At 38.4% G+C, this 16,619-nt stretch overlaps 1 protein-coding gene across 15 annotated transcripts in view; it reads left to right on the forward strand.

The window, feature by feature from the left end:
* MCF2L (MCF.2 cell line derived transforming sequence like) overlaps window positions 1–15,735 on the forward strand; it is a 150,434-nt gene extending 134,699 nt beyond the window's left edge. For 9 of the 15 annotated variants that reach the window (XM_057390406.1, XM_057390503.1, XM_057390398.1 and 6 more), the window contains 16 exons: window positions 146–261; window positions 1,348–1,417; window positions 2,586–2,678; window positions 2,829–2,921; window positions 4,279–4,404; window positions 5,111–5,332; window positions 5,858–5,950; window positions 6,464–6,542; window positions 6,674–6,746; window positions 7,907–8,013; window positions 9,599–9,658; window positions 10,008–10,082; window positions 13,434–13,573; window positions 14,164–14,276; window positions 14,405–14,508; window positions 14,639–15,735. In XM_057390406.1, the coding sequence (XP_057246389.1) occupies window positions 146–261; window positions 1,348–1,417; window positions 2,586–2,678; window positions 2,829–2,921; window positions 4,279–4,404; window positions 5,111–5,332; window positions 5,858–5,950; window positions 6,464–6,542; window positions 6,674–6,746; window positions 7,907–8,013; window positions 9,599–9,658; window positions 10,008–10,082; window positions 13,434–13,573; window positions 14,164–14,276; window positions 14,405–14,508; window positions 14,639–14,733 (1,659 nt within the window). In that variant the 3' untranslated portion in view covers window positions 14,734–15,735. Of the gene's footprint in view, window positions 1–145; window positions 262–1,347; window positions 1,418–2,585; window positions 2,679–2,828; window positions 2,922–4,278; window positions 4,405–5,110; window positions 5,333–5,857; window positions 5,951–6,463; window positions 6,543–6,673; window positions 6,747–7,906; window positions 8,014–8,662; window positions 8,750–9,598; window positions 9,659–10,007; window positions 10,083–13,433; window positions 13,574–14,163; window positions 14,277–14,404; window positions 14,509–14,638 lie in introns of those variants that run through there. The other 6 variants (XM_057390441.1, XM_057390485.1, XM_057390476.1 and 3 more) reach the window with 4 other exon arrangements.
* The last annotated feature ends 884 nt before the right edge of the window (window positions 15,736–16,619 follow it).

Below are 16,619 nucleotides of genomic sequence, written 5' to 3' on the forward strand. Positions count from 1 at the left end.
ATGGAAAACCAGAATTTTTATTGAGCTTTCATGATTYATTCTGAGCTCTTTCTTGTCTGTCAGCCTGAAGGCAGACTGCCTTGGTAGAGARAGAAGTACCACAAGTGAAGGGGGATAGTCATTGTGCCTCTCTCCTGTGTTGCAGGGTTATGCTGCAGAGATGGACAACCCCTTAATGGCTCATCTCATCTCACCAGAACTGCAAAATAAGAAGGATATCTTGTTTGGGAATATGGAAGAAATTTATCACTTTCACAACAGGTGAGGATTTACATTTACTTCTAAAAGCCTTTTGGATGTGATTCTTTCTTCACTTCATATTTTAATCTGCTTTAAATTGCTGAATGATCCTTACTGAGTTCTACTTGTCTATCTGGCATGTCAACATTGTATTGCATAGAGGAGGAAAAGCAAAATATCTATAAAAGATGAGCAAAGTTGTATGAAACTGTATTTGCGGTACGCAGGTAGAATTTTGCATTGTGGTCCTCTTTCTGAAGCAAGATATTAGAATATTTGGATTTGGTTACAATATAGTTAAAGYACATTTCATTTGTGTTTSGKTTTTTTTATTATTACTTTTGTYATAGAAAGTGAATTATTGTTCTTAACCACAAATTCTCAACTCTTACATCTGCTTGAGCATGATTAATTTTGTATWTCTACAGAACACATTATATATTTCCTATAAAAAACACATATGTATATATATTAAAATTTATATTGGGTTTCCTTTCTGAAGTTTGAATCCTTGCTGTTAGAGAGGTATTCCTTCATAGGATAATATTTAGATAATATTTACATTTATAGGAAAGAGAAATTGGTTTTCAAGAGAAGTTAAGCATATTAATTAGTTGCTGCTTATTCAGGCAAAACTAGAACGAAAGTTTTGCCACTGATTTTTTTTTTTATTTTTTTTTTTTATTTTTTATGTGTGTTTCTTTTTAGATTTGGGAAGGTGGGTTTTGGGTTGGTTGATTTGTGGTATTTGGTAGTATTTGGAAGCAAAACCCAAACACTTTAAACTGTACAAACCCTGCTGCTGAATACATAAGGCAAGGAARCCAAATCCTCCTTCCTTACCCAGCCCTATTTTTTATTTCAGTTGTAGCAACAGTAAGCCAAAAGAAATTGGTCAGAATATTTGTTCTAATTTGCTATCCCTTTTAAAGTACATAATCTAGAAGATTTTTTTAATTTTTTTTTTTAACATAATTTTTTTTATATGTTTAGTTTTGTAGCATGGAATTACAACTCCATTTTCAAAAATTTAGAAAACTAATTGCAACAGTGTGATTATGACAGCTTTCTTTAATGTGTGCTCTAAGAAAATTTTCTTCCTCATAGAATATTCTTGAGAGAACTAGAAACCTATGTAGAATACCCAGAACTAGTRGGACGGTGCTTTCTGGATCAGGTATGTGTGGCCTTTTGCTGGCACTTTGTTCACAAGCCCTGTAGGACTCTAACACCTGGGAGTGATTCTCATGTAGTAATTGCCACCACATCCCCTTTGTTTGTCCTGAGCGTTTGATAGGTTGAGAATGTAGKTGTTAATTGAAGAGCTGGAGGTGTTTTCCCCTGTGAAGCACAATTAAGAAAGCTGCTGCTTTAAAGTGGCRGTTAGGAAAGTGTGAAGAGGTGTCATGCACTGCATTGTTTGACATCACTAAAAATGGTTGGATTACTTGGTTAGATTTCTTTATTGGATTGTTGTGGTTGTTCTTTTCTGTTTTCTTTAAAGAGAACACCTCAACAGAGTAAGTCCAAARCATTTTTATTCTGAAAATAAAAAGCTGTGACAAAATTAAACTTTTTTAATTGGGGATGTGCTAAACAATGAGTCTCACCTGTAGTATACTAAAGGCTAAGAATGTGCATATGGAAATCAGTCTCTGTTGGTGCTGCCTCTTGATGCTCTAAAGCTCCTGGGAGGAGCCTTCCCTCCCTCTTCTATTTATTGACTACATCCATGGAGAAGCTGTTTCCTAAAACTGAGGGATGGAGTTACTTCTGTGCCTGTTGATTTCCTATCTGGTCTTTATTTTATATCTGTAGTTACTATGACGTTTTCTACAGTCTTTATTTCCTTTCACATCCAGCAAGTACTGAAGTCATGCTATTTAGTTTCTGAAGTTACAAGGAGGAACAAACTGCTTGGTTTACCCTAGTGTGACTCCCAGTGACAAACATATTTATGAAATAAAAATAAAGAAAGAGGACAAAGTCTTTTTTAAAAAAAAGTTGCACAGTGGGTCTAATGGCTGGGCACTCACAGAGATATTTTTCATATTGTAGTAGAAATATATTTGTAAATTTAACATGTGCTTTTTCATAAGGTGTTTAACATTCAACTGAAGCAAAAAATAGCAGAAATATTTTATTGTGCAAGTACCAAATTAGTAGCCATTTTGAAATCAGTGATTTTGCAATTCCTTGAGGCATCCCAAGCAAAAAACAATGATTCCATTTTTGTTGTTGGGTTTTTTTTCATAGCATTCTTGATAATGAAAAAAATTATTATGAAATTTGTCTATTAAAGTCACAACAATTTACTAACTTTTTGCTTGTCTCCCCAATTCCAGATGGAAGACTTCCAGATTTATGAAAAATACTGTCAAAATAAACCTCGATCTGAAAGTTTGTGGAGGCAGTTTTCAGACTCTGTRTTCTTTCAGGTAAGCTTGCTTGAATCCCTAAAATAATGGTGRCTTTGATTTTGCTGGGGTCTGGGGTTTTTTTGTTTGGTTTATTTTAACTGAATCTTTTCAAGAACAAGTAACACAAAGATTGATTAGTGTCCTGATGAAATCCAAAACTGATTACAGGAATGTCAAAGGAAACTCGACCACAAGCTCAGTTTGGACTCATACTTGCTGAAACCYGTTCAAAGAATAACCAAGTACCAATTATTACTAAAGGTATGTGTTACTAAGCTATAATGCTAAGCCCATTTTGTGCATTTGGTTTTTAAATGCTGCTTCTCTCAGCTTGCTGGAGAGAAACCTAAAAGTTAGTGAACAGGTGAATAAATGGAAACACACAAATCCCAGTCTGGCAGKTCTTTTTTCTTTCAAGCAAAAAACTCCTAATAAGCAAATGTTATACAGAGACATCTTGTATAACTACTTTTGCCCTTAGATTTCAGCTGAAAAGGTGAAAAGTTGCTGAGGGGAAAATAGAAAGTCCAAGAAAACGTTGAAACAAAGAAGATAGAGTATCAGAAGTACTTGTTACTCTTGAGTTATAGTCACCCCTCCCRTATTGCAGGAACTTGCCTTGCTGGGCTCTGGGAAATGCACTTGACAGAGAGCATTGTATAGGGAGGACGCTGTTGTGATTCACTTAAATGTGCTATTCTGAGAGAGCTAAAWAAAAGCAATATACTATAATAAATCTATTTAAAATAATGCATAACATTTTTCCATGTTTGAACTAAGAAATATTTCTCACAAAACATAATTGTATTTAACAGTAGCTTAAAAATTTATCTTGATCCAGATTTACTCTTGAGTTAAAACTGAGGTGTTAACAGCCTTTAAAGAATTAATTATGTTAGACTCGTGTAAAGAGAGAATTATAAAGGTTTTTGACYTAAATATCTTCACCTCCTAAAGTCCATTACATGARTAAAASYTTATTTTCATACTGTGAAGTCYGARGAGTTCTACATKAACTTGCRCCTGGGTTTATCTGTATCAAATTGGAAGATGCAGCTTCCCTAGAGAAGGGATTCCTTTTTAAATGTGTMGACAATACTCAGTGCAGTATTTAAATCTGTTACTAACATCCCAGGTCTTTCCATAATTAAAAGAGTAAATTAAATTTGACTATGTTTCTTTTGTTTACTTCTAGAAAGTGGCAAATGAAAAGAAAAAAAAAAAAACCCTGTCCTTTCATTTGAGGATTTCTGGTTTGGTTTTGGTTTTTTGCAATTGGCATGAAAAAAATGTTTGTGAAGTTAGTCTTGTAAAATGCTTACCTAGAGCTTACAAAACCTCAAGATGAATAAAATATATTGGGCTAATTAGCAGCAGAGATGAGAAGTAAATCATTAGGGTCTGTTGAGTTCCTGTATTGAACTAACTATATATATTATAAAGCTTTACTTTGCTAACTTTAAAATCACAGAATCATAGAATGATTTGCATTGGAAGGAACCTTAAAGATCATCTCGTTCCAACCTCCTTGCCTAAAATTCAGTGTTAAAAYTCCAACATTCCTGGTTGCTACTCTTTCAAAAAACTAAGTAGTGTGTTGTCATTCCCTTCCACGCAGGAAATGCTGAAGTACAGTAAGAACTGTGAAGGTGCTGAGGATCTTCAGGAAGCACTGACTTCTATACTGGGCATTCTTAAAGCAGTTAATGATTCTATGCACCAGATAGCCATTACAGGCTATGATGTGAGTAGCAATATTTTTGCTTACTTTTAGCTTTAWTTTCATTTCTTAGATACATGTCCAGCACACCCAATACTATGTACTAATAATGAGAAGAGCGTTTTTCCAAAACATGCCTTTAAACTTAATTGTGTAATGAAAATAATGGAAAAGGCTTGTCTTTATACTCCTTTTACATTTTCCTGCCATGACTAATATTTTCCTGTCTACCTAAGTTTTTTTTTCTTTGATCTTATTGATTGACAGTGAGAAACTGAAAACTGTCATGAAGAGTCTGGTTTAGGCTACAACCAAATGCGAGTTGCTACTAAGTTTTTATGTCTATGTGAAGAACTACACCCAAAATTTTCAGTTCCCAAAACATAAGAAAACACAAAACACTACGTAAGCACATTTGAAGCAGCGTTTGGGGGAAAAAAAACCAAAAAACCAAAGATGTGTATTGTGCTTCCCTCTCTCTGTGTGTAGTTAGTTCTCTGTATCTCTGCTACTGGTACTCTCAGCTGTAAAATCCTGCCTGAAGAGTGTTAGCCAGTGAAAATTACATGCAAAAATTCAACACTAACTTTATTTTTATTGCATTTCCAAATCCAGCATAAACACTGATATGAGAGATTATTGGGAACAACAGACTTGTAATGACCTGCTCAGAGTTCATATTTTAATCTGATATTATCTCTGTAATTACACTGGTGWTTTTTTGTTCCAGGGAAACCTGAATGAGCTGGGCAAGCTTTTAATGCAGGGATCCTTCAATGTCTGGACTGATCATAAAAAGGGTCACACAAAAGTGAAAGATTTGGCACGCTTCAAGCCAATGCAGCGACACCTCTTCCTCCACGAGAAAGCAGTGCTGTTCTGTAAAAAGCGAGAAGAAAATGGAGAGGGATATGAGAAAGCACCTTCTTATAGCTACAAACACTCCTTAAAYGTAAGACACTGATCACTCCTGAAGGTCAAAGTACTGAGCGCTTTGCCTGTAACAATACAACCTTCTAGTTTTATCTCTGCAAACCTGTGTTGCAGCGTTGTACTGGGAACTCCACTCTGTCAGACAAACCTGGGTGGTGCTGCAGGTCTGTTGTCATTTGGTGTTGCTCTCTGTGCAGCTGAATGGCACTTGCATTAATCACACAGAAAACCTAGAGCAGGGCTATGTGAAAAACAAGTAGGATTTGGTGGTTTGGATTTTAAAAGTRACATTTTACAGGTCAGTCTCAGTATAATGTACCTAAAACCTTCTTCCCTCAGAGGTAGCCAGACTGATACAAAGCACTAAATCTCTTGTCTCCAACATGCAGATCACATCTTGTTAGCTATTCTTTTCCTTGTGTGAGAAGCCAGATGGGGTTTTCCTTTTCAGAAATAAGGTACTAAAGAATACCAGTAGCCTCCTRCTTCTGTTTTTAACATAATTGCATAGCAGTAGGTCAGCTTCTCTTCTTTTTGCTTCCAGATGGCTGCAGTTGGAATCACAGAAAATGTCAAAGGTGATGCAAAAAAATTTGAGATTTGGTATAATGCGAGGGAAGAAGTTTACATTATCCAGGTAAATAACATGGCGCCGTATTTAAAAAAAAAAAAAAGAGAGCGAGAAAGGGGGAGTAGTAGTCAAACCTTAAGAAGACTAAGAAGATCTGGAGGTTTATTTTTTCTGTTATATCACTAATAGAGTATGATGAGAAAATGTAGGGGAAAAAAAGAAAACCTGAACCAAACCACCATCAGATTAATTCATAAGGTATTTTCTTATTGTATTTCAATGGAAGAGTCTTCTGGGGGTAAAAATAATCCTGTCTTAAAGAGGATATTGTCTATACCATTATTGTAGTTGTCACTGGAGTGGTGGRTAGCTTGGGAGATGGGGTTTGACTGTAACCATGCAGAGCCTCTGCCTCAGCCTATGCCAGTTCCTACAACCAGTTTCTGTTCATGGAAGGACTAGRGAGGGAGCTTTGTCAGTCCCTGTTGAAGGATTCCTCTGAGGCTATGCTTTGGCATGCATGTATTTGTGTAATAGCTATTCTGTGCTTGATGGCTGATTGTATTTATTTTCGGGTAGGCACCAACCCCTGAAGTTAAAGCTACTTGGGTGAATGAAATAAGAAAAGTTCTGACAAGTCAACTACAGGCATGCAGAGGTAAAATACTTTGGAGATATATATATATTTCTTAATCTATATTCTTTTTGAACTTCAAATCCTGCCCTGTAGATCTTCCAGTATAGGACACAAATCCATTTTAATAGTTCTTTTTTCTTCCTCCATTACAGAAGCTAGTCAACACAGGACACTGGAACAAACACAGAGTTTACCCCTTCCACTACCAGCATCATCTTGTGCAAGGTAAGTATGTGGCCAAATCAGCCTGGCTGTCTTGTAAATATTAATACATCTGGTTTGCAGCTCTTCATTGCTCCTACCCCTTAATACTGGTCCTTGTGTTCTTGGGTTAATTCTCCTCTTACTATAAAGCTGTAATGCTTGGAGTTTATTCACATACAGAACTGTTAAACTCAGCACCAGTGGTGTCATTTTCTGCACCAGCCAAAATCCTGATGGTATTATGTGTCCACTTGCTGAACAGCTAATTAATATGTTACACTACAGATGAGAGAGTTTTATGGAGCAGCCTTTTTGTTCCTTCCCTGTTCTTTTACTTTACCTCGATTAACTTGTTCTTCCTTTTCCAATGTCATGTTACTTTTCTTTCTGTCTTTTTCATGTCAGTATCTTTTCTCTCTCCCTTATTCTTTTACTCCAATTTACTTTGGRGTTTTTTTAACCTAAGTAATGTGTTAATTCCTCCAATGTCCCAATTTTTGGGAATTTGTCTTTTTTTCCATCCTTCACCATACCAACCTGTATATTCTTCTGCTCACATCTGTTGTTCTGCCTTTGCCTGACACCTCTCTTTAATTCTCTGCTGCTCACTCTGGTTTTTCATATGTGTATATGTACCTATCCATAAGGCCATGTGCTCATATCCATATGGTGTGTGCTCAAATACATATTGGTAGCTCTCTGCCCTGCATCTTTTATGCATCTRCTTATTGCTCAGGGATAATTTCCCAGATACATCGTATTTGTGGAGTGTCTTTCTCTGTTCCATTCCCAGATGGAGTTGTGATGGGAATCTACTGCAAGGTCTCTCATTTATTCCTGTATTAAGAGCTTCTGAGAGGCAGAGTTTATTCCTGTATCTTTCTTCTTTTTTTCCTAGAACATTCAGGAGGAACCTGTTAGCTGCAAGTGAGTGGAAGTTGTCCTGAGCCATCTTTTCRGTAGCTCCCACTGCCAGAGTACGTGTGATTGCAGTTAGTTAGGAGAGGTGTTTCTCATTAATATGTTCTCATGGTCTTTMAATGCACAATCACCAATTACTTTTTCAGTCCTGGAAGCTACAATCTRGGAAGTAACAAATAAATGGTTTTCAGGCTATATATCTGTATGTAAAAGACAGCCTGTGACTGGATTGATTGTCTTCATTTTCTTCCAATGAACAGTCCCTCACGAAACCACATCAGAAATACCAAAAAAATGGAGGAGAAGAAAGCTGATCTAGAAGGTTGTGGCAGTACTGTAGCACCAAAGTACCCTGAGAAAGGCAAAGGTGAGTGTGCCCATGCATGTTGTGGTGTTTAATTGCAAGGAGCATGCCTGCACTGCAGATGGCCAGGCAGATCCACCGGCAGAGTAGCCACGGTAGTGCAGGGGAGGCAGCAGGACTCCTGAAAGAGCAGGGCTTTGCTGTTTTCAGCCCTAAGGGAGCCCACCCACAAAGCACTGCCCACACTGCAGCATGCTGGTCCCATCTGCCCTTAGCTTGGGATTGATTTCTGCATTCCAGTGTGTGGTGTGGACAGGCTCAAAGCCATCTTGAAYGGATGGGAGCCAAAAGCAGGTGGGAATGGTTTGTTACGAGGCAGAAGTCTGCAGTAGGTCTTCTCTTAGGGCTGCCCAGCTTCTCAGGGTTCTCTTTCTCTGGAAAAAAAACCTTGGCATTACCTGATCTAAAGAAAGGTTATTTTGTTTTGTTTTTTTCTCTTTATTTTTTTTCCATCATAGACATTATTTATTGAGCCAGTGGCAATACAAGCCCTTGCACAGCAAGAACAACCGGCCACTTGTGTTGTACCTGGACTTTCAGTCCTTTCTCATCCTAACATGCAGGTCCAATGGCACAGCTGCAAATGACTTTTTGCCCTGATCTTTTCATGGCTTTCTCCCTTTTCTTTCTGTGTCCCTCTCTTCTTTTGTAGACAACACTAGCTCTACCTCAGAATGCTCTGTACTGTCAAAAAAGCGCTTTACGCTGCAGGGCTTTACTAGCCTCAAAAGTCAGAAAGGTAATTTTGAAAAAAGGCTAGACTGTTTTCTGTGTAAGGCTGTAATTGGAGCATCACCCTGTATGTGTGTATAGTGTGGTAGGTTTTCATTGTACACACTAGCTTGTTCTTCCAAGGTCAAGCTAGGTTCCTTAGTCGTTGCCTCTGACAGGGAGATGTCAAGAGGAGCCAGTGCCAGAGTGGGAGGGGGAAAAGTAGGGCTGTGGAGATGCAAGGGAAGGAGTGCAGTTTCCAATGCCTCCAATCTCACTGTCAAGGCCAAGGACCAAGTTTGTAGTGCCCCATTCCTGTAGAAAAACTAGAGGAAGGAAGTTGTCTTCTGATCGGACACCTGGCCTGCTTCTAGCTTCAGTGGATCTGYCCCAAATGCACTTGTACTTGGCAAAAAGGAATCAAGGTGATTCTGTGAAGGCTTTATAGAGGATTTTTATATTGGCATCCTTGCTAACAAAACTCTCAAAGCATAAATAACTGCAGCAGAATGTATCTGACAATGTTATTTTGCTGGATAGAAAAAGAAGTAAGAATTTCCCTACTCTTCCAGAAATGGTCTTTGCCTCTTTATTTTCTAAAACAGGCAATAAGAGTCTGACACCTTTCTTGCTTCCTCCTGCCAAGTAATCACACTGGTACAGTCACTTCTTGCTTTGAAGAGCTGTCTTTGAACACTCTGAATTGCATTAAGAGGATGGCACTTGTTCAAGAGCATGGTATTTTTTTCCCCCCAAGCATCTTTCCAGAATGCCTGTTTGAAATCCAATTACCTTTGAGTTCCTTCTGGAGAGACTCTAGGGTTGTGTATCTAATGCTAATGAGGTGAGCACTAATGTCCCATGCTTGCCTTGACAGAAACTCCATCTTCCTCTGCTAAAAGCCAGACATTGCCAATGATCCTTCTTACAGGACCAGGTATTGCTGTAGCACTAGATTTACRTAAAAATCATTGCTTAATTTGGTAATATTTGTCTGAAATTGAAATTAATTGTATTCAGTTGATGTCTAGTTAATTTAGAAAAGTTTGCATATATTTTCATCTATTACTGTGAAATAAATTTGTCAATTTATCTTCAAATAACTACTTGCAAATAATTAATTCCTTCTGCTGCCATGCACCAATGGTAGCTAAAATTAGATTACAGAAATCCACTTGTTTTCCAGTGTAAACTCAAAGGTATTTAGCATGCAATCCACCTATTCTCTTTTTTCCAGTTCTTCAATATCTCTCTTCTGTGTTTTTTACCTATTCATCCTCCTGCAGCTTCTCCTACCAGTCCTGACAAAAAAGCCAAACGGCATGAAGTAGTGAGTGACCCAACTCCTTTTGGTTTAAGAGGTACAGTGATGCCACATCTTGTACTCTACAAGTACCCCCMCATACCTCATGGAATATGTCACATCAGAGTGCTGGGAATACCTGTATGATGCTGTTGTGTGCAGGGGTATTGACATCAGCTGTGTTTTTCTGAGTGGATCTGTATATCCTGGTTTTGATAGCACAACTGGTCAATGTTTAACTTGGGTTTTAAATGAAATAGCATATGACTAACTTGTGGGAAAGAGATCTGTGATTGAAGAAATGGCCAGAAGCTGGGGGTTTAATGGAATTACAGGGGTGTCCAGCTGCTGTGCTAGCGTGGTTTTCCATGTGTGAGAATCCTTCTGTCACTATGCACCTTGTGGAGAGGATTGAACTTCTAAAGAACAAAAATATTCCCAAACCCAGATCACTGTCACATGGAATTTTCATTTTAGATCTGCATTTATTACTGCAGTCACAGCTCTGTTGCATCTTTCTTTGTGATAGTAGGCAACTTTAACCACCCAGAATCCCAGATGACTTAACTGAACCCCTTGCAGCAATTTGCCTCCCATCCTCCCAACTCACAGCTAAGCAGACAGTGGAAAAGCATTTCAATTGAACAATATATTTCTAACCAGCAAGGCTGTTGGTGAAGGTTTGGTTATGAATCCYTGGGGCTAATTAACTGGAGAGTAGAGGGTCCAAGGAGAGCAGTCCCTCTCTTCCTAACTCTTTCCACCAGTATCTCCTTTAGAATATATTAGTCTAAAGGTGCAGCTGTTTCAAGCCCTGCCATCAGCCTGCTCTCCATCTTTCTGAAGTCTTTGTCTCATCTGTGGAAATCTGTGCAAGCTCAGCTGCTGTGTTGGGAAAATGGTGCAGCAGCAGGCAATGTAATCGTGGGTGAGATGTGCAGAAACACAACAAGGGTGGAAATGAGAGTTACAAGGTTATTTTTCTGCAGCTAGCAGGCAAAACTCTGAGATYTCCAGGTGCCATGGAAATCCTGAGGGCCCAGAAACATCTGAAGGAAAAGGGTGTTTTATRGCCTTTTCCACAGAGGCTGGAATTTTCCCAGGAAGAGTCCTTGATCATTGCTAATTTACAGTAAAATTATTGTGTCCTTGGAACAGGCTTATCTGATTTGTTTTTCTGTCCCAGAAGCATCTAACTTTATGAAACTGCTAAACGAAGTAAATTAATTTAAAGCATCTATTAACTCCTCCTTCTGTCTTGCACCTTCCAATCTCTTTTCTGATGCTTTATCTCTTCTCCTTCTCCAGCTCAAAGAGGGATTAGTAGCGAGCTGACCCAGGCATTTTGGGATGAAACTGCACCAGTGCCCCAGTGCAGCACATGACTCCCACTCATTTCCTTTCACTGCTGTATTGCTCTGATTTATCTGAAGTGAGCTCAAGGAATATGAATTAGTGTCAGAATTACATGATCATAACCRATCATAGCTCTTTGAAGAAACCTGTGATGTTTTTTCTGAGGAGAAGCAGTTAATGAATTCTGGGTTTTCCTGGCATCATTATATCTAAACTCCTTTCTGAATAACCTTGTCTTTTCTCAAGACTCCCTTTTTTTCCCTTTCCTGCCTTTATAGGGAGCTCTGATGTAGTCCCACCCTTCATACACATACACAGATTGAATGTGGATGCATAATTTTAGTACCCGTAGTTTACTAATAGAMGCACTACCACAGGGACCACTTCCTTTCCCAGGATCAGATGGGCTTTTATATTGACTTGTTAACTGTAGAGTGCCAGCTTGTGTAAGGAGGAATAGGATTGCTGGTACGGCAGGATCAGGCCAGTCTGCTCTTAGCACAATATAAGAGAAGAAAGAGGCTGAGGAACAAGAGCTGTTACCCAAAATGTGCCAGATGAAGAGGCCAGTGAGTATGAGTTTAGAGGCATTCAGAGCAATTTCACTTTCTTTTTCTTTTGTGCAACTCATTGGTTCTGTTTCTAATGAGAGCTTGGAACAATTAGGAGAAACCAAGATTTCTTTTGTTGCCTTGTTCTTAACTTAGAAATAACAGAAATGGTTTCAGCTGTGTCCAACAAGCCAACTAGAAGATGTAAGCTTCCAAGGAATTTTTCATGGAATACAGCAGAAATTTATTACTCAGTTTCTTCACAGATGGAAGTTCATTCTTAACCCTGGACAGGGCCAAATGGGTCAGTACTTCTAATCTTGTGCAGGTCACTCAGCAGCATAGGCAAGGTAAAAGTTCCACTCTGTTTGCCGTGCTCTGGTTGTGATTTCTTTCTATGATTTCTTTGGCTTTACTCTGATGCTGCTCAAGGTTTTTTCTAATGCACTGGCATGACCAGCTGTGCAACAAATGCCTCAGGAGAGTGAAAAGCAAAAATGCTGGTGTTTTTTCAATTTAACTTATAGTAACATAAAATGGAAAGTTTGTTCTTGCTTTCATTCTTCTCATTGAGTTTCACTATTGTTACTACTTGGCTTGAAACAAAAGCTTGTTTACAAATACTTATCTTTTTTATTATGACTTTTTTCATTATAAGCTCGACACATTTATTAGCAGCTGCTGAACCCGGTGTAAAGCATCCCACTAATAAAACTTKATGTAGTTGTATTTGGAAGAGGATTTTGTGCACTCTGGATAAGAGTCAGCTTTATAAATAAATTAAATGCTTCACCCTGAGAGGGAAAAAGCAATAAATGACAGGCGGGAGATTGTTGTTGAGGTGCTTGGTGCAGTGATTTAACACCAAAATAGGTCAGATTGCTTAAGTATTCTTGTGTCACCATGAGCACTCCTAAATAATGGGCTGCCTTGTCAGGTGAAGTACAGAGTGCTTGGAGCTTGTGTGGAATTTTTTGATAGCTCTCAGTGCTTAACAGTGTGAAGAAGGCAATGCTCATCTATCCCTTATTCCAGCAAGCYGTTTAGGTCACTTCGGGTGACAACCCTGTGTGTCCAAGCTTTTCCCAAAAAGTGTGTGTTCCTTTTTTCTGCTTCCTCCCAMGGAAAAAAAGAGTATCTATCCATTGTTCGTGCTTGTATAATACTTATATATTATACAAATATTTATATTTGTTTTTCAGTTGGGGATTTGCATTCTYGACATTCATTTTCCTTTATATAAATCCAAAGGGCTAAATTCACTGCCCTGCATTGCCACAACTCCACTTACTCAGGTGGAAACAGGCCAACTTTTGCCAGCAGTGAATTTCACCCAGGGGCTGTAATAACCTGCCTGTGTACAGTTTTTCTCCTGTTTCTGTTGATTACTTACAAGCTTTTCACTGGGGAGAACATTTCTCCCAAGCTTTTCAGTGGGGAGAACATTTCTCCCTCAGTGGCTCACTGCTGCAAAATTAACTGTCTGTTGTCCATTCCCCAAGGTTGGGCCAAACCATCCCATTCTCTTGATGCATCCGAAGAAAATGATGGCTGGTCTAGTGCTGAAGAACCGCTGAATTCATCGGATGCGGAGGAAGAAGGAGGAGGAGGAGGAGGAGTAGGGGGAGGCGAGATGAAGCTGGTAACCAGAAATGCTTTCCTATGGAGCTAAGCAAGTGATGCCAGAACATTGTGTGTGGCAGGATGCAGGGATGCTTTTAAAGCTAGCAGGTGGGAAAGTCTCTGCCTTGAAAGATTCCCAGGRCTGTGGAGAAGAACCCCTTCTCTTAAATCAGGCCTGTGTTTGTACCTTGGGGAGGTCCCTCTGTGCCTTTGCACACCCACAGCCCAGCGAGGCACGGCTATTTGTGCCAAGGCACAGCCATCAAGCAATGCCATGCTCAGCTACCACATCAGCTGACTTCCACACAGACACCAYGGCACGAGTTTGCCCAGTTTTCTTCTTCTTTTGATTTTATTTTCTGTAGATGTATGAATTAATTGTTGTAATGGGAACATTTTACTGAATGTTTTTCAGGGTGTGAGAATTCTTGTATTGAATTTGCATGCAATCAATCAGCAGAATTTTACTGCCTCAGTATATACACCATCTTCATCTTGTAGGTAGATGAGAAAGAAGGGAAAAGTACTATAATTACATAACAAAAGCTACAATACACCTGAAAGTACTCAACAGAAATAATTTGTTTTCTTTCCTCTGTGTGCATTTAGACTCCTGGTAAATATACAGTTGTGACTGATTATGACAAAGGAGTTTCTGAAGAATTTACAGTGAAAAGTGGAGAACTAGTTCAACTGATTCGTGAAGGGGAGGATGGACTTTGGTACGCAGATCTGTGTTTGGAAATTTTTATACGCAGAACTGTGTTTGGAAGGCAGATGTTTAGGGAAAACTTTCAAAGGCATCAAATGAAGCAATCTGACTTCTAATTTTTTTTAATATATTTTTTAGGTTTGTAAAAAACCTGAGCACTGGTAGAGAAGGTTGGATTCCTGCAAGCAATCTGCTGACACTCATAGGCAATTCAAAATCAGCTCAATCTTTAAGCAGCTCTGGTAGGCTCTTCATTTTAAATGTGATGATTGTCTCTTTGAACATTCCTATTATCAAAGAAAGTAAWGAAAAACAATGACTACATAATATTTTCTTCCGTTTGTTTTTTTTTTTCTCCCTTTCGTTTCCCAGAATCTGGCACTGCCTCCAGCACTTTGAGCACATCTTCAAGTTGCAGTGAGAGCTGCAATGTCAGCAGCACCAGCTTCTCTGACATTAAGGGCTAATGTGAAATGTTCATCCAGCCTCCCTGGAAGGTAAATCTGGAGATTGTCATTTGCTGCAGAGTTGTGGACATTGGACTTCATTGGAGAACCACCAGCTCTGTGTTGCCAGCTCTGCGTATTTTTAGTGGTGAYTTCTACAGGTTCTCCCAGAAGATCCCAATGAAAAGTGCATGGAATGTGAAGTTGTAAATAAAAATTAAATGATTTGAAATAGGGTTTTGTAGAGGTTTCTGCTCTGAAGAGCTGTTAGCATAAAACACATTTTCTCTGTGACACACAATCAGGTTTCTGCAGAACTGTATCTTTTTGTAACAGCCAGAATCTGAATGTGAGCAAAAAAATGTGTTCAATGCTAAATSCTCATTGTAAACTAATAACATAGCAATCATTGTACAGGATAGGTATGAGGAAAATAAATCCAAGTTTACAATTTCTTCTCCCCAAAAAACCCTTTCTCCAAGGACATACCTCGGTCAATGCAGTGAATGGGACTCTTACAGCAATGAGGAAGGAGGTTTGGTCCACCCTTTTCTCTTGTGTTTTCAGGATGCTCTTCTGCTTCCTAGAGGCTGGAATGCAGATATGACCAATTCACTGACCACAACAACATCAGAAGAAACTATTATTTTATCCTTTCTGACCTTTTAATGAYGTGTGCAATGGAATAACTCTTTTCTGGGGTATTTTGACCTCACAACCAAATTCTTTACCAAGATCACTGTGTTTACATAGACTTGGCAATTAAGTAGTATCTTTTTTCTTATGCAGGTGCACAATGAAACACAAATGTTCTTATTCACTAAATGKTTTTTTAATAAATGGTAATTGTATGGTTACTTTCAGCTCTCACAATTAACATTGCAGTTACAGGCAGAGGAAACTATTGAAACTTCACTGTGGRTCAAGAGCCTTCCTTCAGACAAACCTATGAGGGCTGGAAATCCAGCATATTTTAAGTCCATAGTGTTTATTCCAGCTTAATTAAAAGAGAAAAAAAAAGAAGACATAATTTTTCTATGAAAGGGGAGCACAGGAGAAAAAAAATCTTAGAGTCAGATAAGTATTTTTAATTTTGTTAAAGGAAGTGTGGTGCTAAACTTGCCAGTTTTCAGGGTATGATGTAAACCACTTAAAAATTCTCACTTTGTCAGATGTTCTTTGCACACCATCCTTACAAACAGTACAAAACTAAGTACATGTATAAAATACTGGATTCATTCCTGTCCACCTCTCAAATATTTTTACTTATATGAAAACAGGTTTTTAACTGATCCATGCACCATATTATTTAGAAGTAGTGGGGCTATGAAGAGTGTAACTTTTCAGAAGCACTAAGCACAGCAGATTACRTCGATGGAAAGTGCTGTTAATCATCAGATTCTCCAATTGCTGAGCCCTGAAGTCAATCTTTATACCAGAATTTARTGTTTTAGAGGCTGCAGTTTAGAAAACCTAAATGACAAATGCTCCTAAGAATGATGAAGAAGCRACCCTACCCCAGACGCAATCAAAATGCAGCTGACCATGTCAGCACAAATGAAAGCATGTATAGACACACACACATATATGTGCATGTATGTGCTTGTGTGTATATATATGTGTGTAGATATGTATATGTGTGTAGATAAAATGTATCAATGTAAAAGATGTATTTATAGTCTTCATGCTGCTGAATGTGCCACTTTACAATTCATAAAGACTTAGGTTTCTTGCAATACTGCAATATAAATGCTGATCAGGGTTTTACTTCAGGCATCTTTTTTCAACACAGAAATCCTCTGAGTTTTTTTTTTATTATTCCATATAATACTGTGCTGACCAAGAATAGTCTGATATTTAACAATAAAATAGCAACATGAGATTCAGCTTATCTTCATCTATGTAAG

This window comes from Malurus melanocephalus, unplaced genomic scaffold (assembly GCF_030028575.1).
Source record: "Malurus melanocephalus ecotype Western Australia unplaced genomic scaffold, MMel_1.1 scaffold_1, whole genome shotgun sequence".
Taxonomy (NCBI): Eukaryota; Metazoa; Chordata; class Aves; order Passeriformes; family Maluridae; genus Malurus; species Malurus melanocephalus.